Source organism: Cyclopterus lumpus, chromosome 9 (genome assembly GCF_009769545.1).
Source record: "Cyclopterus lumpus isolate fCycLum1 chromosome 9, fCycLum1.pri, whole genome shotgun sequence".
NCBI lineage: Eukaryota > Metazoa > Chordata > Actinopteri > Perciformes > Cyclopteridae > Cyclopterus > Cyclopterus lumpus.
Window position 1 is genome coordinate 17294124 of NC_046974.1, and position 19310 is coordinate 17313433.

The 19310-nt window shown below is 39.5% G+C and overlaps 5 protein-coding genes across 7 annotated transcripts; 3 read left to right on the forward strand and 2 right to left on the reverse strand.

The window, feature by feature from the left end:
* Positions 1-1728: 1728 nt before the first annotated feature.
* LOC117736293 (rab5 GDP/GTP exchange factor-like) lies at positions 1729-7019 on the forward strand. 2 transcript variants are annotated; one of them, XM_034541520.1, is made up of 10 exons: positions 1729-1827; positions 2258-2476; positions 3233-3419; positions 3731-3858; positions 4245-4396; positions 4499-4568; positions 4657-4792; positions 4899-4993; positions 5404-5660; positions 5746-7019. In XM_034541520.1, exons 3-10 carry the CDS (start codon positions 3262-3264, stop codon positions 6151-6153), a joined length of 1404 nt encoding a protein of 467 aa, XP_034397411.1. In that variant the 5' UTR covers positions 1729-1827; positions 2258-2476; positions 3233-3261; the 3' UTR covers positions 6154-7019. The 2 variants fall into 2 exon arrangements, with proteins under 2 accessions (XP_034397411.1, XP_034397410.1); XM_034541519.1 differs by lacking the exon at positions 1729-1827 and adding an exon at positions 1895-2034.
* A 358-nt stretch (positions 7020-7377) lies between these two features.
* psmd9 (proteasome 26S subunit, non-ATPase 9) lies at positions 7378-9248 on the forward strand. The gene is made up of 6 exons (XM_034541628.1): positions 7378-7552; positions 7664-7763; positions 8058-8251; positions 8353-8454; positions 8631-8719; positions 8916-9248. The coding sequence occupies exons 1-6, from the start codon at positions 7427-7429 to the stop codon at positions 8941-8943; spliced, it is 639 nt and encodes a 212-aa protein (XP_034397519.1). The 5' UTR covers positions 7378-7426; the 3' UTR covers positions 8944-9248.
* A 505-nt stretch (positions 9249-9753) lies between these two features.
* On the reverse strand, positions 9754-13609 carry gtf2h3 (general transcription factor IIH, polypeptide 3). The gene is made up of 13 exons (XM_034542246.1): positions 13332-13609; positions 13115-13194; positions 12913-13019; positions 11982-12124; positions 11704-11766; positions 11435-11464; positions 11323-11351; positions 11163-11237; positions 11010-11063; positions 10850-10918; positions 10606-10741; positions 10453-10489; positions 9754-10265 (listed from the first exon to the last, which is right to left on the reverse strand). The coding sequence occupies exons 1-13, from the start codon at positions 13339-13341 to the stop codon at positions 10196-10198; spliced, it is 903 nt and encodes a 300-aa protein (XP_034398137.1). The 5' UTR covers positions 13342-13609; the 3' UTR covers positions 9754-10195.
* A 524-nt stretch (positions 13610-14133) lies between these two features.
* LOC117736729 (Rieske domain-containing protein) lies at positions 14134-16541 on the reverse strand. Of its 2 annotated transcripts, XM_034542248.1 has the most exons (5): positions 16270-16541; positions 15898-15921; positions 15433-15717; positions 15195-15229; positions 14134-14933 (listed from the first exon to the last, which is right to left on the reverse strand). In XM_034542248.1, the coding sequence occupies exons 3-5, from the start codon at positions 15698-15700 to the stop codon at positions 14643-14645; spliced, it is 594 nt and encodes a 197-aa protein (XP_034398139.1). In that variant the 5' UTR covers positions 15701-15717; positions 15898-15921; positions 16270-16541; the 3' UTR covers positions 14134-14642. The 2 variants fall into 2 exon arrangements, with proteins under 2 accessions (XP_034398139.1, XP_034398138.1); XM_034542247.1 differs by lacking the exon at positions 15898-15921.
* A 1549-nt stretch (positions 16542-18090) lies between these two features.
* On the forward strand, positions 18091-19279 carry LOC117735928. The gene is made up of 2 exons (XM_034540846.1): positions 18091-18472; positions 18559-19279. Exons 1-2 carry the CDS (start codon positions 18414-18416, stop codon positions 19277-19279), a joined length of 780 nt encoding a protein of 259 aa, XP_034396737.1. The 5' UTR covers positions 18091-18413.
* Positions 19280-19310: the final 31 nt, after the last annotated feature.

Here is a 19310-nt window from a genome sequence, read left to right on the forward strand (position 1 = left end):
TTTGATATGCAAACATGTAAATATCCCATAAAACATGATGCATCGTTTAAGTTTAGTTTAGTAGCAGGTTTTAGCAGCTTTCTTTTTAAACATACTCAGTTGTATATAATGTTTGTGTGTAATTGTTGAATGTAAAACACCTCCTTAGGTCATTAAAACCTCACATTTCCCAGTCATACACTGATGAGTAGTTTGTTTTAGTTGAATATCACTTTTCGCAGTCATTTTTATCATTTATTTATTTTGAATGTCGAAGGCGTAAGCTCAGGCTTGTATTTATACAGGTCACACGTGATGACTTCATCAGTATTTGTGATGTGATGACTTGAGTCTTACTTTTGGTTTTACTCATTTTTTTATTGTCTGTCACTGTTTTATGTTGTATGTCTGAATCTGTGTTAAATGTGCTTTGTATGGAACCAAATCCATGCCAATAGTTTCGCTTGTTTGAAAAAAGGATTTGAACATGAAAATTCAAGTTTAGGTCTTGAACATTGAAAAATTCAACAATGTATTCGAAATAAGCTTCTAAATTGAACCAAAAAGCTTTTCTTCCAGGAATCTTTATTTTTTGTGTTTTTAAAGACTTATGATATGTTGAAGTTTAAACAGCTGATGAACAGACGGTTACCGCTGCTTCTTTGCTGTGTTCAGAGTGTGTGTGTGTTCAGTGTGTGTGTACAATGTGTGTGTTCAGTGTGTACAAAGATCTGTAAGTGAAAAAAAGATCTGAACCTGAAAAAAAGATTTGAACCCGAAAAAATAAGATTCGAAACTGTAAAAAAAAGGTTGAAAGTTGACAATATAAAATCTGCTACTGAAAAATGAAAAAATATATTTTATTCGAAGAAAAAAAACATAACTGAATCTAAATTATATTTAAACCAACAGAACTTTTCATACTGTTATTTTTAGACCAAAACTTGAATAAAAAATAAAATTTATATTTATTTGTTCACACTACACAGTAGGTTGGTCACTGTATTTTGAAAGTATTTGCCGGAATCTTTTTCTACGGCGAGCATTGATGACGCTTGACGAGTCTAATGTTGATCTTGCAGTTCACCGGTATGACCACTGGAGGGCGGTAGAAACACTCTGATTTACTAAAAACATTAAACTAGGTTTTAACTCGCCGTAGTTGATGGCGAGACGGATATATCTGCCAGGCCGATATTCATTTTGTAATTTAGACAATATTTAATTATATTGAGTCAAAGACAGACATTTCAATAAGTGAATGAGAGGCCATCTTTAAGGCATATGTTTTTTCAGAGACTTTAGGTGAAGACGGACCTAGTTGAGAGGTTACTTTGATGGTAGAAAAACAAGCTGAGGTTATTGTAACAGAAGATCAGAGACAGAAGGAATGGAAGAACACAAAAGAACAGTAGGACGGTCATAGAAAAAAAATCATCTCAAATCATGTATACAACATAAATACTATACATGTGGTCTGTTTGGGCTTAAATGAGCTATACAATGAAATACAAAAACAAAGAACAAAACTTCCGAAAGAACCTCTCTAATAATTTGACATTTCAAAATAACCAATATTCAGTAAAAACAACAAAACCGCCGTTTGATAGCAAAGTACCGCAGAACAATTGACTTGATCGTTATCATTTGTATTCGTTCGTGATTGTTTCATTTTGGTTCCTGTATTTTGAAAGTATCTACCGGATGTCATGTTGTGTTTTATTAACGCTGGCCTGACTACTGTAAAACAGGGGGCAGTACACGTGTTATTATAAATACCGTCAGGACATGAAACCTTCATATTTACACCGCGAGGCAGAGGTCATTGTGACCGACTACGGAGGCATGGTACTTTAAGTTAACTTCTCAATAGTATAACGTAATTTATAACGTAAACAGGAAATAAAGAATTAATAAATAAGACGTCACTGACTATGATGTGGTTACGCGTTGTGACCACTAGAGGGCAGAAAATCCCAGTCGTTCAAAAAAGCTTAACATTAAACGCTCTCGTGACGACCATCCTCCACGAGCGTGAAAGCAGACACACTTCCGGTAAAGACATTCAATAATGAAAATGTATTAAATATATAAATCGGTTTTCAAAACGTGCTGAATCGTGGGCTTTGTTATGAAGACGTCTCTGACACGTGCTTGTTGCGTGTTAACGCGGGGAATCAATACACATGCAATGCGATTTGCTTTGAAAGGTCGATGTTCTGTTGATCACGACTTCCAACTTTACACTTTGTTTCCACAACACTTTCCGGTTGCACAGGTTTGAAAGCAGCTGGTTTTCTGTCTTCGTTTTTAGTTCGTCCAACCGGAGTTTTCGCTCTCTAACTACCGGTTCATACGAACTAATCCTCTAACGAACTGACCGACGTCTGCGGGATTATTGATCTCATTGTACGAAACAAGTTAGGATGAGTTGGTGAAGAGGAAACCAACTCTCCGACAAGGAAGCGGCTCACGTCATGATTTCAACAGCTGACAGGTGAGGAGGCATTTCAATAACTGACCTTATGCTCGTGGAAACGTGACCATCAGGTGAATTAGTTTATTAATCTAACCGAGATAGTTTAATGAAATAGTTATCCGCTTTAGCCACTCGACGTTAGCTCACATTAGGGAGGCGTCTTATCAGCTGACAGTCATCCACCGACGAGCTCTTTAACTGTTCGTTAACTCTCATAAACTGTAGCTGAGCATTAGATATTGTGGGGAAAGTATTTAGAAAAAACGGAGATAAATTCTCGGACAATTCCTTAAACTGGTTAACGGGTCTGCACCAGTTAAATCCACCTTTTTGTCCCTGAAAGTGTGAGTGAAACGCTCTTTTTAAATTCACCAGATAAGACACGAATTGGTCTTTTACATCTCAATCTACCCACGTTCTTGTTTCTGCTTTGGTTTTTATTGACGCAGAATCTGACATCTCAAATAAAATCAGTTTCAGCAAAATAACAATTTCCACCCGCTTCTTGGAAACGCATTTATAAATCATAAAGTTCTAAGCATTGGGCAGTAGTGCTCGTGGGCGTTAATCTCTGTAATCACAGCCGTGTGTGTCCCAGTTGAATGCATGATGCTTGAACAGGGCCTAGTCAAGATGCAGGAGGTTAGCACCACCAGCCTCAGGGATCACTAAACCTGTGACTATTCGGTCCTTGCAGTCACAGGACAAACTGAGCTTTTGGGTTGAAAATGTGTTTTTTTTTATTGCTTGAAATATTAATGTTCTGTCCATTAGGTGATAATAGTATATGGAAGAACTCTACGATGTGGACAGACAAGCAAAGAGGAATCAGAGTTTCCCGAAAGGAGCTGCTCTGCAAGAACTCCTGTGGCTATTATGGAAACCCTGCGTGGCAGGGCTTCTGCTCCAAGTGCTGGAGGGAGAAGGCACGGCCGGCTGCAGCCTCGAGGCAAGACGCGAGGTAAACACACCCTGTCATTCAGGCTCACGGGAGCGTTTACATCCTGGTGGTTTGTGTCAGCTGCATGTTATCAGCATGATGGGGAAGGTGTGTAGATGGAGTCGCATCTCAAGACCATCACAAACTGTATAGTTCCACCATTGATGATTACCTGAATAGACATTTGCGGGCATTGCTCTGGATACTCATTTTACAGATGCGCTTTGTTAAAAATAACTCTCCGCTAACATGACTGTCGTCTAACTATCGGCTTCATGCTAAGTGCATAACCCGGGTTCAGATTTTAATGCATAATGTCTTGTTCATTGTAGGCCGAGCAATGATGGAACTCCTCTCACCTTCTCCAAATTTGAGGAGAAGAAAAGCACAGAGAAAGGTCGTCGAATCAACACCATGAGGAGACTCTTCTGGGGCAGCCCATCGCCTCCCAAACCTCAAGGTGGTTCTGCTTGCTTTGTGTACTTTGATTCAGGGTTGTTCTGTGCCATCCAGTCAAACCTCCTCAATAAATGATTTCTAGGTGCAGTCGTGTAATGACAACAACGTTCAACAAAGTGCAGGTGTGGTTTCCTTCATTGCGTTTTGTTCCAAGAGGGCCCCGTGTGTACATGTTCGGGTAGTGTCTTTATCCCAACGGGTTCACAACTGACCTCAATGGACGAACCCGTCTCCTCCTGCGTGCCCCATTGATTTACTATTTTACCAAATTCAGTGACTTGGCCAGCAGAGTTTCAACAAATAAAGCCATTCTGAGTAATGTGGTTCTGTTTTTTTAAACATGTTTACTTATTTATCTGGAATAACATCCTCCTTTTGTCCCTCTAGAGTCCTCTGAAAGGCATGCAAATGTGTTGAAACCTTATCAAAGCCTCGAGCCCGGGGACTTCACTGGTTTCCTAAAGATACTAAAGAGCCCTTCCTCTCAGCGCCTGCAGTCCCGATGTACAGCTTTCCTCAACACAATGGAGGCGTACCATGTAATGATCTGTTGAAAGATGTGACACTGAGCTTCTCATAACTTCTTATTAACTCTGATGCGTCCGAGCCGTTCTGATCAAAGCGGATCATCTTCTTTATAGGATCTGCCGGTACCGAAGCAGTCCGATCTTGTGCAGGATTTCTTCCAGTCTTTTGCTGAATATTTCAGCAGTAAGTACAGATCAGGTCAACAACTCTTGGACTGGTTAACCTGAAAGAATGAGCATTTTAATGACTATACATTTCATTGTATTTTCAGGTTTTCCTGAGGCTCAGGTCACTCAGATAATGGAGCATGTAGAGAAGTTGATAATGACACGGTTACACAAATGGGTTTTCTGCCATGACAGCTGTGACGATGAACAGAAGGACCTCGCTCTCCAGAGGAGGATACGGTAATCCTTAAATACAAGTGTAGATACAAGTATTCCGTTGTGAGCTGTATTCGATCAACACCTTGAATTCAAAGCCCTGTTAAACACCGATGTCTTCACTTTGCAGATCTTTGAACTGGATCACTCCGCAGATGCTGAGCGTGCCTTTCCCTGATAAGAAGACGGCGGTCTCCGGCGACCCCTTTCTGTCTGCTATAACAGGTGATTCACGACTTCAGGACTGAAAGCAATCGTTTAAAATGCTTATTTGCTTTCTAACTCTGAGAGCAATTTTAACTCAAGTCTCATCGTTAAATATCAGCATTCATAGTTCACTGTAAAAAGATGCTATGGCCATTTTACACTGTTTTTCTATGAATTAAACAAATGCAACGTGTTAATGAGTGAGCTTGAGAGGGGATTTTCTTCCCTTTTTGACTAATATTTTATGGACAGACAGTATTGCTCTTTTCATCTAACTCACTGCCAGAAAGTTTCCCAAAATGTTAAACTGTTCCTTTTAGCTCATGGAAGAGTTTTCCATATGCTGTAACTATTATGAAAAGAAGTTGGTCTTTAAGGTTTTGCTCTTCCCTCCTGTGTTTTTTATTTTATTTTATTTTTTTAAACAGCTATAATTGAAATGGATGCCAAACGAGCGCCTCAGGACAAACTTGCTTGCGTGTCCAAATGCAGTCAGCATGTCTTTGAGGCGCTCTCCACCTCGAACAGTGAGCCCGCCAATGCCGATGACTTCCTGTCCGCTTTGGTTTATGTGGTGCTGAAGGCCAATCCACCTCGCCTCCACTCCAACATGCAATATGTGATTCGTTTTGGTCTCCCTCACAGTCTGATGGCAGGAGAGAGCGGCTACTATTTCACAAATTTGGTAAGTTTATTGCAAAGCTGCTCTTCCACCACAGGTCGCTGTGTGACGGGGTCAGTTGATCACTCATGCTCGAGTCCTCTTTTAGTCTTGTGCAGTGGCCTTCATCGAGAAGCTGGATGGACCAGCACTCAACCTCAGTCCAGCGGAGTTTGAGGGCTACATGCTGCGTCAGCGTGCTCCCTCTGAAGGAAAGAGGCAGCAGGTTGCCAGTGACACACAGCATCTGTTCGAAGAGCTACAAGGCAGACAGGAGAAGCTGGACCAGGGGATGGATGCGCTCAACGTGCAGCTACAAACTTGGGTCGCAGCTGTTCATTCACAACTGGATGAGGCCACAGCCCAGTTTGCTCTGGTACAGAAGGAGATGGCAGCTCAGGGCGATCTGTCGCAGGTCTCGTCATCTCATGATGCTTCACCACAAGAGGACGACGCGGATGAGTCTGTCCTGGTGCTTACGGATCCACATGCAGGCACACAAGATACAGACTGTTAGCTATATTAACACAAACGCTTGATCTGGTACTGGACCTTTTTAAAAATAAAATCATCAGCACTAATTTGTGTAGGCTTTAAAACAAACACAGATGTATATTCCAATCTCACACTTGCACATATTCCAGCCGCATGAAGCCGGGATTCGTAAGCCAGTTGAACATGAAGGAAAACCTCCTTGAAGGAAAACTTTTTGCATTCGTGATCACAGAGCTCACAGCTTATTTTTAATTACTTTGATAAAGATTTGCACTTGTATCCTGTTTGAGGATGAAGGCCATTAAAATTACATTCCCATATATAATAACAGATACAGATATTTAAGCACTCAGGTAGATACACCGCACTTGGGGATATCACGTAACACTTAGAGTGCTTTTCTAATCACTTTTTTCTAATACTGTATAGCAATGTGCCTCTATGTAGACTGCTGTGAAATGAAAAATATGCTACAGGGAAAAAAATGTGATGGCCGTTGTCGACCACCGTCTGTATTGAGTTGAACCGCGTTGCCGAGCCGCTCCCAACATGCTGCCTTGAAGAAGAATTAGCTGGTGCAAAACAGTTTGAAACACATATTGTCATCTGCGTTAGTGTACTGAAGATATTCGTTGTTTACAACTGTTAAAAAGTTTATGAAGAAATTATATGCTTGTATTTTATGATCAGTTATTGTATCCAATATTATATTCAAATTGATTTAATGGGTTTTTGTGGGTTTTTTAATTATTGAATGTTTGAGAAAACACTTTGGTCTACAGTAAATGTTTTGTTATTTGCTTGTATGCAAACAGCAAAAAATACTCTGTGAAAGAAATCCTTGACTGAGTTTGTGTTCTTGAATAATAAATATTGAGTATACATCTATATTTATTTTATTATTTGAACGGTGCTTTGCTGTGGGGGTAGAACAGAGTTTATGTTTGGTATTGTTGATCATATCACGCAAACCATCAGAATATTTAAAGGAAGAACTTAAATATGAAAATAGAAAATGCTCTTCCACTGCTAAAGTATGATCGGTGTACCTATCAGACAATCTTCTGTAACCTACCATCTGCCTCATAGCTAGTCAATTATTACAAATTATTAGGTGGCTACAGGACATGCAGTTTGGAGGGGGGGGGGGAATCTAGATTTAATGTAATCTATTTTCTCATCCACCAGCTGGGGGCAGTAAAGTGCGTTCACTCACGTAAACCTTCCACAAAGAAGACGAGGAGGAAGAAGCCCGTAGTGACGTCGCAGGTTAGATCCCGGATGTAGCTGCAACCATGAAGATGACAGAGGAAAGCAGTGCTGGAAAGTCCGAAATGACAATGGATGATGTAAAAAACCTGGTGCAACAGAAAGATGAAATTGAAGAACAGATAAAGGCTTATTACGATGTTTTGGAAGACGTAAGTTAGTGAGACAAACACGCAGTTCAAAGCTCACCCAAGGGAGCAGGCATTAACCGACATGAATAGCATCTGTATTTCTGTATGGGTCACGTCACTTCTTGTTTACAGCAAGGTGTCGGAGTGGAAGGTGTCCTGGTGGACGCAGAGGGCTTCCCCCGAGCAGATGTTAATGTTTACCAGATCAGGACAGCAAGGAACAGTATTTCATGTAAGTTGTTTTGGATGGTGTTTAGTTATAGTAGACAATAGGAGCAGTAGAGGGATGACCCCATGGTGATGAAACCAGAACCAAAACCATATGTGACACCAACATGTAGGAGTTTTAACGAAAATAATGTACGATTTTCAGATAATTTCTTCATCTACGGATACGGATATCACTTTTTAAGATGATGCCATCTTATACTTATTGTATCAAATATAGTTAGTCAACATATCAAGTTAAGACAGTCTGCTCCAAGTTATCATTATTATTTTCAAGGTATTGCTTTGATAATTTCAGGCCTGCAGAACGATCACAAGGCCATCATGGAGGAGATAGAAGAAGCTCTACACAAGCTGCATGCTCGGGAGAAGGCCAAGCGGGAAACGGATGAGACTGGAGCCCGGGGGGAGCCGATGGAGCAGCAGGTCACTCTGCCCCCTCCCTTTGCACGGGTGGATGCTGTGACACAAGGCTCGCCCGCCTGTGGAGCTGTGAGTGATGTGTGAATTAAGCTTTTGTATCTGAGACCTAATTGAAACATACTTGTTTTTGTTCCAGAGATAATAGTACATTGTTTTTTTTCTTTCAAAAGGGTCTCAGGGTTGGTGATGAAGTCATTGAGTTTGGTTCTGTGAACACTGACAACTTCCAGAACCTCCAGAATATTGCTTCTGTGGTTCAACACAGTGAAGGTGTAAGTTCCTGCCATCATTCACACCTTTTGGGCTTTTCTTTTGTTAGAATTTGAAGAAATATTCTGGTAATTCAGCTTTTATATCCATGGTTTTTCATGCCCAACTATAGGTTAGATTTCGTAACACACATTTAATATCTGTCGCATAAACTGCAATGTCATCTGTCCTTTTACAGAAACCATTACGTGTCACAGTCATCCGGGATGGCCAGAAAGCTCAGATGAGCCTGACTCCACAGCGATGGTCAGGCAGAGGTCTGCTGGGGTGAGTGCTACAGACACTACCCACGCCATGTATATCTATTGACACATATTCATTAGTTAAAAGTTCAGTTGCGGGGCATATATTTTTCCTTTGACAAACGTCAGTGATTTTGATAAGTACACAACATCAGATGCATTATTAGCAGGTGTTAAGTGGGTCACATTAATCACGAGTCTGTCCTTGTTTTCTTCTTCAGATGCAACATTGTTCCAATCCATCGATGATCAACAGGACATTATGCAGAATTTAAATTGTGAACCTCTTCCTCGCCTTACGTTACCTGAAGGGTACGCGCTTTGTACACGGTGGAGACATTTCCACCTGTTTAATTTCTCAATATCTTATCCAACTGGTAGTATTTTCTTTATACAAGGGCAGTCTTCAAAATGGTATAGATGAAAATAAAGTGTCTATATATTGAAGAGGCCACGGTGAATTTATTGAATAATAGCTGAACAATTAACTCCATTAAACTACTCTGAATCAAATCTTGCATATTCTAACAATTAAATGTTGGCATTAAGAGTTAGCCCGTTTCATTCTTCTTTATCTAGTGTGCAAGTGGCTATTTTGGCACGAGATTTCCACCAGAGGTACATAATGTGGGATACCAATTACAAAACTCTGGGGTGTTACAATATATTTCAGTGATCTAATGTAAAGAACAGACTGGAGACTTTGAAAAATCTTTCACTTTCATCAATAAAGGCTTATTTTCAACTCTTGGATAGCATGACCCATTATATATGTTATGGCAGAACAAGAGCAACTCTTGGTAAGATGATGGATCATTACCAATTTAATGTATATACTTAAACTTACAGATGTTATTTAGTTTTGAGTGAACTTGAAAACGTATTATTGGCTTAATACAGCTTCTCCACCTGTTTGGAAGCTGAACACAATTCACTGAACTCAGTAAGTAAAATGTTTCCACCTTAACACAATTGATTCAGTTAAAAGACTAAAAAGATTGAATCTGCACAGCTATGTATGTTGAAAGGTCCACACTATAATGACAAAGGCAAAACAGATGTGTGACAAACATTTCTAAGAACATGTTTTATTTTAATTATATAAAAATTACACAAAAATGCCATAAAAAGCAATAACTCCATTTACATTAGGCTGAGCGAATTATCTTTTCTAAACATCAGAAATGTGTGCTAATTGTTTCTATCAATATGAACATGAGAAGATGCTAACCCAACTAAATGTTTGAGTGCATGTTGCATACGTTATATATCTGCATGTATACCTATTGACCAAACTCCGGAAAACAGCTTGTTTCTATATAGAAGAAATATTTGACAAAAGCAATTAGCCTCTTTGTGTAAAGACGGTCAACAACTACCTCAAAAGGCATTTCCAGGATGTCATTGAAGTTTGTTACAAACATATACTCAGTGGTATAATCTGCTCATCAAAAAAAGTAAACTAACTAAATCCACTACATTAGTGTAATCTTAAGAGAAATCATGTAGGTTGCTTGAGTTTCTTCTTTTTGGGCTTGACCATCTGTGGGAGTTGGATTTTGAAGGCAGTCCTAAAAAGAAAAATATTTTAGATCATCTTAATACAGACAAAGTGAAGATTAAATCAAATTGTATAATTTCAGATGTAAAGTATGTAAACAGTGTAAGAAGAAAGAGGTTTTCTATTAAAGATTTCTGCCATATACATATTATATTTATATATATATATAAAAAATATATATTATTTCAAAGACTCACTCGCACGTTGTGCAGATGGGGCTGAAGTTGCAGAATACTTAAAGAGAAGACGGGACAAAGCATCATCACAAAAACATACTGTAGCTGCAGCTTTTACCAGTAATAAAGACTGAGGTTATGTACGTGTTTCTTTTAACTGGAAAATGAGCTTACTTGACAGACAAACTGAGCACACATAACCAATCTCAATGAGGTTACGGTGGCAGAAACATGCCGCTCTGTAGTCCACGTGTGCAGGCGGTGGCAGCACCAGCTGGGAGCGCTGCTCAGAGTCAGGCAGGAACACCCACTGGCCAGAAAACACCATCATCAACACACAGCAGGCTGTATTTACTTTTACAGAAAGATGAGCTGAAAGATACTCTCAGAAATGCGAAAATCTGTACTGCACTCTCACCAACAGGTATTGTGCCAGGGCAACTTTCTGTGGAATCTTGAGGTACAATCCTCCAGTTATATCACAAGCCTACAAAACAAACATATAAAAAGGTAAAAATATAACCTAGGGACAGGTTGTGTAACATTACATGTAAATGTCCTAACAAGGTCATACATACCTGCTGAAGGAGACCCGAGTCTGAGTCCAACACACAGGCATCAATCAGGATGTTCTGTTTTAAAATACCAAACAAATTAATTATATAACAATATATACAAGCTACTCAAAAGGTAAATGGGACAGAAAACACAAGCAAGATCAGGGATTGTACCTGCTTTTGGGCAGCAAAAATGACATTCATGAAGTTCATGTACTGGCGGGCACAGTCCTCGGCTGCTTTTATAACCTAACCGATAAAATAAAAAGGGTCTGTGTTCAAAGTCATGCAATACAACAAAAGCACTCATTAAATTAGGCCATTCAGAGCTCACCAATATTCTTGATTTGATCTCCTGTCCAACTAAAAAAAGAAAAGGCAACATTAATTAGGATTGAATGGACCTATTGAAGAGCATCATTAAGCTTAATAAAACATTGAACTACCTTCAAATTCTTTTGAGACCCTGTTAATATCTGAATAATAAAGGATTAAGGAATGTTCAAAACACCTCCAGAGGAAACAAGAAAATTGCACACATTCAGAGTGGAAAGTTTTAAGATAAAACACTACTTAATCTTCAACATGTACACTTCTGTGCAGTAAATAGTTCATGTGAATGTATTCCTGTATTTGTCGCTTTGATTATTTTTATCTGAAAAAAGTCCAAGCAATGATAAAACTGTAAATAGTTGTTTTTTTAGTAAAAGGATACAGCAGAGAGCTTTGGCAAGGGTTCCAGCCAACAAGGTATCAGTTGAATTTCCCCTCACTTCAGCTGTAATCACATAAGATGCATTGTCAATTTTAAAGAGTCACTCATACTCTTCTACAGTGTCAGTAAACATCTGAAAATAAAGCGAGAAATACAACACATTAACTGCAAAGACAGCTACCAAACTTGTTTGCATGCTATGAAAGCTCATGTGCTTATTAAATATACTGTACTGTGTATACTTCATGTACATTTTACACAAACAGAAAAAGACTTACTTTTTGACATAACCTTCCTGATCTCTTCAGCAATAAGGTTATTGGCAACTGCTAGAAGTTCATATTTTCCATCCCCACTGGAGGATGCATCATCCCCACAGCTGTCCCCCATTCTCCAGCTCTTACCGGGATACAGGAAGTGACTGAAACAAATCAAGTTAGATAGATGGGCATATAAGCAGTGACGGGAGCAAAGCATTACATTTAAGACAGTCAGTCCTTTAAGCCTTAACGGAAGAAGTACTCTTACCGTAGTAAGTAAAAGTACCAATACAACAATGTAGAAATACTTCATTATAAATAAAAGTACTGCTTCTGCAGATACACACACATATACATATATATATATATATATATATATATATATATATATATATATATATATATATATATATCAGTCTTTGATTGTTGTTCATTCATTTGTAAGCAGTAGCCAACTGTTGTAGCCAATCCAGTGGAGCTAGTTTTAAGCTTTTTAAATACTCTTGGGGAGTATAGACCTAGTGGTCGAGCACACCTCAAAAGAGTCACAACATCAATCTGAGGCTGTGAGACGAGTATTGGGATAGGAACTAAGAAAAGGCTTTTCTGTTGCACAACTATGTGTTCATTTTTTGGACTTTGGCCTGAATTTTTGGTGAAATACAAATATTATTGATATCAAACCATCTGAGAAGTTTAACGATGACCTCTTTGTTGGTGTTGCTAACAACCGGAGATGTCTCAACTGTGACTTGCCACTGTTTTTGTTTGCGAGCTGAACACAAACTACAGTAGTTTCATTTATGAGCTCTTCATCTGTTTTTGTGTAAAAAAAGAAATCACAAACTGTAGCTGTCAAGTAAATGTAGTGGAGTAAATCCTACAATACACCCCTCCCTCCAGTAAAAGCAATACGTTTTCCCCAAAGGAAGCGGCTGCAGCAGGTTACCTGTCTTCAAAGTGGCTGGCGATGACAGACAGCTTGTTCGTCCTGGACATGGCCATGTGGGAGTTGCCCAACACCATGACTGCATCCAGACACTTGGACAAGGTGAGCTGGGCGGAGACGACAGGACGGAGTTGTTTAGCCGCAGCCACGTTTAAAAACCCACAATCTGAAAACCATCCACAACAACACTTCATCGTCCTACCTCCGTCGCGCGCTGAGCCTGCTGCCCCCACCATATCGGATTCACATCCACAACGATGACCAGCAGATTGATTTCTTCCTCTGGGGAAATGTTGGAAACGAGTTAACATGATGCAACACAATGACAAAAGCTAACCAGCTCTTAGCTACAACTCTAACGTTACACAACTGTGAAATAACCTCATTATCTGCATCAATCGGACTAAAGCTAGACGTACCTGATGCCATCACGGCTGCATGTTACTTAAAACAAGAGACCAACAAGTGATAACTGTTGTTCTAACGAAGCTTCATCTTGTTAGCATCCATCTTGGATTTGGACATTTAAACACCATCCGAAAATATTGAGCGTTTCAAGGTCTGGATAATCTCTATATGTATATAAATACATATGTGTATATGTCAGTAAAACTGACACTTGTGAAGATGAAGCCACGTTAGCCTGCTACTGCTATGTTGCTCTTCTTCTGCCTTTCATATTGGTATCACATGGTGCACGGCTGCCATCTAGCGTCTGTTTGGTGTAAATTCACCTACACGGTACAAACGTGTTTTTTTCCACCTGATTAGAACTGATCACAATAAGTATTTAGATATCTTATGTAAGGAATAGTAGGATCAATATAAGAATACTCGACTACAAGTAAAAAACAATCTGAGGTAAGTACAAAGAAGTATTATCAGCGAAATGTACTTTAAGTATGAAATGTGAAGTATTTGTTATGTAGACAAACAACCACTATGATTTTAATATTAATCATTTGATTGTAGTTGATAAAACAATGATGTGGAAGAAGAATTAACTGCTTTAGTTGGTCAAGTTGGAGCTCATTTGTACTAATTTGTCCTGTTGGGTAGTTTTGGTTGTAAAGCAAAGTAATTCTCTATCATTTTAGACTTGTGTTAAGTTGTGTTTAGGAGAACTTGTGTATATGACAAATTACATTATAATAACAAGTCTTATATAATTTACCGTGACAATGGGACATCAAAATAATCATCCTTTTTGTCTACCAAAAATTTCAAAAATAGTTGTACCATTTAATAAATACAATTTGGTAGTAAACCAACTTCAGTGTCAAAGAACTGCAAAACCAGTTAGAATAAACTAGTAGTAATTTCCTGCAGCAAATAGACATTTCTAAATCATATTTGTTCAATGTCTTCAGTAATGCCGTTTTCTGGTGTCCATCAGAGCAGGAGCACAGTACTGAACAGTGAACATCACAAAACTCTAAGGTTGTCCAATTGAAGCACTAAAAGGACACACAGCCTGCAACTGTGTGTCATTGACTGTCCTATATTCCTCTTACTACATTATACATTATTTTCAGATATTTATCTCCGTCATACTGTAGCTTATTGGCTCACACACTTAGTAACAGTTGTTTGATAATAATTATTGTGACAAACAGATTTAAAGGTTTGAAATGCTTTCCAATGAAATACAAGAAAACGTCTTACATTGTCCTTGAAGCATTTCAGTTTTAAGTAATCAATTACCTCTAAAACAATCCTTGAATGTCTTGTTATTTCTTGGCCATGGGTTTGGGCTGGGGCTCGAGTAAGTCAGTACGATATCTCTCAGTCTGGTAAACGTCTGACTCGATGGCCTCACGAGAGTCGTTCAGTGTTACGTATACATTCCCGTTGACCTCAGTGACCTTGTGAATCCTCTGTTTGACACCCTTGGAGCGCCAGTGTGTTATCAGGGGTTTGGCTGAAGGATCTTCCACAGCTTGGTAAAGCCCTTCCCCTTCTGCAAGTGTGATCTTGTACTTGTGCCACGGACACACGATACACAGCCGTCCATTAAACTCCTGATGTTGGAACAGCATGAAGGTGATTAGAGAGATAAGACTGTTGCAGCTATAGAGGAAGTCTTATGCGTTTTATATATATATATATATATATATATATATATATATATATATATATATATATATATATATATATATATATATATATATATATACATACACATGAAAGCTTGAACAAAGGCATTGCAACAAACTGACAACAAATATTATAACATTAAATGGCTATTTTACTGCAAAATAAAGAGAATGTATATACCTTACCTCAATGTCTCCATATTGTAATGCACCACCTGAATCTGTCAGTGGAAAAACAAGTTTCACTATAGGCCTCAGTGTAATGAGCCATTGCGGAGAGTAAATTCCACACTATAAATATAATATGACAATAAATGTCCTCATCTTTCTAAATGTTTCAACAGGAAAACAATTAAAAGTGAGGAAATGCTGTACAATTGTAGCTTCCTGCATTTATCAACACCAACACATAACCAGAGCTTACGGTAGCAGCGTGGGTCCATTGCATGAAGCTGCCCCTGGTGGTACAGAACCAGTATATCTCTGTATCCATTCACCATCTTGGTCACACGCCTGGCCTTGACAATGTCCTCTATCTTCCCGATGAAGTGGGAGGCAGGGGGAGGTGAGGAGGAGGAGGAGGAGGAGGAGGCAGAGGAAGAGGGAGGGAGAGTGAAGGAAGAAGAGGGAGGGAGAGTGAAGGAAGAAGAGGAATTCTCAGAAGTCTCCTCCTCAGAAGACATGTCGATCATTTCTTACAGCAGGTGTCCTGGTATGAAATAAGAATATAGTTTATAATTATTATTATTATTAAAATAGTTCTGAGGACATGATTATTGGCAAAAAACTGTTGGATTTAATTCACTTGCAATACAATTCATATGAAACTAACGATACACAGGTTTTGTGTTTGTCCAAATAATATATCTGTCAGAGTTAAGATGCTGACCTTTAAATCCCAATCGGTTATACACTGAAAAACAGAAAATATTTTAAAAAAGAGTCAGAGTTGGTGTAACGGAGAGAGAGAGGGGGAAGAAAGAGAAATACCAGGATTATTTTTGGCCAGAAACAGACTGGTTTAGAGCTCCTGCAACTTGCAATCTCTATCTTCCTCCCCAGTCTACATGTTTCTTTACAATGAAAGTTGGTATGTTCGAAGAATTCTGACAGTGAACATTGCACATAATCACCATCAAGGCCGTAACAGAATGGAGAAATCAACACACCATAAGCAATACATTAGTAGTTCCTCTTCGATGCTTCTTCGAGTTAATAATTAAGTACTCATTAAATGCAAGGCCAAGTTAAATCTGCCTACCTTGTAATGTTTCCCGTGTACATCTCTGACGCCGTTAGTGCAGCCCTCCTCGCGGGATGGGTCTCAGCCTGGTTCCTGATGGACTCGGCTTCAAGTTCTGGGCGGGACATGCGGCTGTATTACACACGCGAATGAATGTCCTAGTGCTTTAACCGCATTCAATATAACTCGTTTATTTGGACGTGTATCAAGATACACAATGCAAACCAAAATGCGTCAGCATTTCAAGGGAGCCATGTGTCAGAGCAAAAGCAGAGCCAATGTTGTGTGTTACGTTTAATGTTGTCCCCAGTGAAACACGGTCTGATTAACGAGATCCCATGAAGTCCTTCCCCTTTATGACTTAACACGTTACTACATTTCCATCAGTGTGCTAAGAATACACAACGTGTGCAAGTATGCATTCGCTTGTGAGGTAGAGGCTTTATTTTTCAGTTACGGTAGGCCTATAAAGTTTACCAATATACTGTATAGGATTACCGCAGGGTAAATGATGAATGTAAATGATCAAGATAATACAACAAATACAACTGTAATTAAAGAATACTTCTATTAGTATCCTACTATCTATACATCTATAACCACATTGCCACCTCAAACATGTATTGTATAGTAATGTACAGAGCATGGGTGTAGCCATGTTGTCTATACTATATCATGCTTTATACAATATTGTACCTTAAACGTTTTTAAAATACCTCAATAAATAATAGTAATCCACGTTTTTTTTATCATTAATACATCCAGAAAATATATGTTTATTAGCATTGCTCAGCTCTCCATAGAGTATGTTGTAAAACCAGCGGGGCAAATATTATAATGGTTTAGTCTGAGAAGGCTTTTTGTCTTAGCAGGTTTGTTGTGGGCATTAAGCCCTCTGAGGGATTATCTCTCTTTCATGCTGAAGTGAGCGTAATTTGACCGACTGTCTTTCTAAATGTCGGCATTTAAATCTTATATAATGTCGTATCCTAACTTCTGCCCCCGTGAGTCTGCTTTCACACCTGTCTGTGCAGCTGAGCGCCGACCCACACGCCCGCATCAAACCGTTTTCGTCGCTATGGAGACCTACGTTGGTGTACGGAAATAGTGATACTACTCACGCTAACTTTGGGGAAATTAATGCATGTTGTCAGTTCGTGCCTTTTCAGATACACCGTCGTGTTCACTCATTTGTCAATGGTTGCTTCAGTCTGGAGGGAATCAGGTACGTTTAATTTATTCTTGCCATTTAGAGAAACGTATCAGCTTTAAGTTTGTCATTTCATACATAAATATTTTTTGTTATCTAATAATGTAGTATGTACATTTTTATTTGACAACAATTTAAAAACTACAATACCTTTTTCCTTTTATTTTGAAGAGTTGGCTTGTTGTTGTAATAACAGACCAGCCCTGCTAGGGACAGAAGTCAACAACCCACTACCCCTGGAGTATACTACTCTGCAGGTTGTCTTCTTGTAATTTGATTTGCAAAATTAACAGTTGCTGACACTCAAATCCCAACAAGTGTTTGCTGAAAGGATTGTGGCACACCCCGGAGGAAATATAGACCTCAAGAAGGGGGATGAGTTGGCGCAGTGAGTTTCATAAACACAGCAATGCACAGCTCTCAACCTAATGCATGCATATGAAGAGGATCGCATTCAAGTGACATATGGCAGGTCTATCAATGCTGCCAGCTAATCTACTTTAGAAGCTGAGGAAAGCAACAGTTGCATGGATGTGCCTGCTATATTTACCATATTTGCTGAGGCACATAAATGTGTGACATGGCTGCACTGTGCGGCTGCCTTAGTTCCATACAGACAAAGTGTCAAATGTCAGCATCATACCAGGGTTGTGTGCTTTGCTTGACACCACAACTGTGCAGCGTGGTAGTAAAGACGCAGTGTCCGAGCAGACCATTGGCCATCAGTGTCCGACAGGAATCAGGCGATTCAAGTTTGTAGTTGTTGTGAGTTTATTTCTGTATGTTGGGCCTGTTGTCATATAATTACTCTAGTTGTAGTCTGCAGTCATTTCTTGCATGCCTTTGATTTATGTGACAAACCGACGAAGAGACTAAAGCAACATGTCTGCCACTGCCAGGGTATGAGTGGAGAGAAGTAAAAGAAAAAGAGAGAGAAAGGGAAGGTGAGGAAATGCCACTTTGTCTGTATGAGTATCTGAGGGCTGTCGGGTTACAGAGTCACTATGCCAGGTAATCTCACACGCATAACATCCAAACTCACAATTGTCCTGAACCCTTCTCAGACCATCTAGCTTCCTCTGTTTCCTGTCCTTCAGGTTTACCTCGGGGGGTGTTTATCGTGCAGCCCACCTTTCGGTGCTGACTATGGAGGACTATCCCATTCTGGGAATCCGTTCTATGGAGGACAGGACTCGGCTCTTCCATCTGGTCCAAATGGTCAAAGCTCTTGACCTTGAATATGAAGATGACGATACAGATTACGATGCTGATGGTGGTGATGGTGATGAAGGCTACCCTGGAGCAGAGAGTAGCTTTTATGGTTGTGTGGATCCCGATGACGATGTATGTGATGATGACAATGAGAAGGCTGCTGCTGTGAGTAAGCGAAATGCAACACGTTTTTCTACACCGTCACACATTTGCAGGCGGCTTGATTGCAATTGTGAAACCATGGATCATCATCTAAAGCTATTTTCTTGTCTAGAAGATACTGTTCATGTATGCGCAAGTCATTATAAAAATAATGTACCAGATCAGGGCAAAGGATCAGCCATACCTGTGCAGCTGGACACCGTAAGTGGCTGCAAAGACAAAAACAACCACAGGCCGGATTTCCATAGTAGGTTTAGCAACAAACTGGTTGGGCACAAAGTTAGAAAAGGAATTTCTAGGAAGGAAAAACTCTATTGCAAAATAAACAGTAACATGGCTACTGAGCACACGGCTAAGCCAACACCTGTTTATGAATCGAAGAGAACAGCTGGCTACAACTATGGACTACCACTGAGTTCCCCTCCTGCTCCAAACAAAAAGTAAGTGGCAGTGGTTTGTGATGCATTCTTTATGG

What these genes read in the sequence shown, in the direction of transcription:
- gtf2h3 (XM_034542246.1), bottom strand. An exon ending in AGGCTCAGCGCGCGACGGAG is followed by an intron (nt 13,020 to 13,114) that starts GTAGGACGATGA and finishes GTCTCCGCCCAG; the next exon opens with CTCACCTTGTCCAAGTGTCT. An exon ending in TTTTTGCTGCCCAAAAGCAG is followed by an intron (nt 11,064 to 11,162) that starts GTACAATCCCTG and finishes ATTTTAAAACAG; the next exon opens with AACATCCTGATTGATGCCTG.
- LOC117735928 (XM_034540846.1), top strand. Translation starts at nt 18,414, where the DNA reads ATGCCACTTTGTCTGTATGAGTATCTGAGGGCTGTCGGGTTACAGAGT. An exon ending in TTACAGAGTCACTATGCCAG is followed by an intron (nt 18,473 to 18,558) that starts GTAATCTCACAC and finishes CCTGTCCTTCAG; the next exon opens with GTTTACCTCGGGGGGTGTTT.
- psmd9 (XM_034541628.1), top strand. Translation starts at nt 7,427, where the DNA reads ATGAAGATGACAGAGGAAAGCAGTGCTGGAAAGTCCGAAATGACAATG. An exon ending in AGCAAGGAACAGTATTTCAT is followed by an intron (nt 7,764 to 8,057) that starts GTAAGTTGTTTT and finishes TGATAATTTCAG; the next exon opens with GCCTGCAGAACGATCACAAG. An exon ending in TCAGGCAGAGGTCTGCTGGG is followed by an intron (nt 8,720 to 8,915) that starts GTGAGTGCTACA and finishes TTTCTTCTTCAG; the next exon opens with ATGCAACATTGTTCCAATCC.
- LOC117736293 (XM_034541520.1), top strand. Translation starts at nt 3,262, where the DNA reads ATGTGGACAGACAAGCAAAGAGGAATCAGAGTTTCCCGAAAGGAGCTG. An exon ending in GCCTCGAGGCAAGACGCGAG is followed by an intron (nt 3,420 to 3,730) that starts GTAAACACACCC and finishes TGTTCATTGTAG; the next exon opens with GCCGAGCAATGATGGAACTC. An exon ending in ATCGCCTCCCAAACCTCAAG is followed by an intron (nt 3,859 to 4,244) that starts GTGGTTCTGCTT and finishes TTGTCCCTCTAG; the next exon opens with AGTCCTCTGAAAGGCATGCA.
- LOC117736729 (XM_034542247.1), bottom strand. Translation starts at nt 15,700, where the DNA reads ATGATCGACATGTCTTCTGAGGAGGAGACTTCTGAGAATTCCTCTTCT. An exon ending in AATGGACCCACGCTGCTACC is followed by an intron (nt 15,230 to 15,432) that starts GTAAGCTCTGGT and finishes TTCCACTGACAG; the next exon opens with ATTCAGGTGGTGCATTACAA. An exon ending in TACAATATGGAGACATTGAG is followed by an intron (nt 14,934 to 15,194) that starts GTAAGGTATATA and finishes TTCCAACATCAG; the next exon opens with GAGTTTAATGGACGGCTGTG.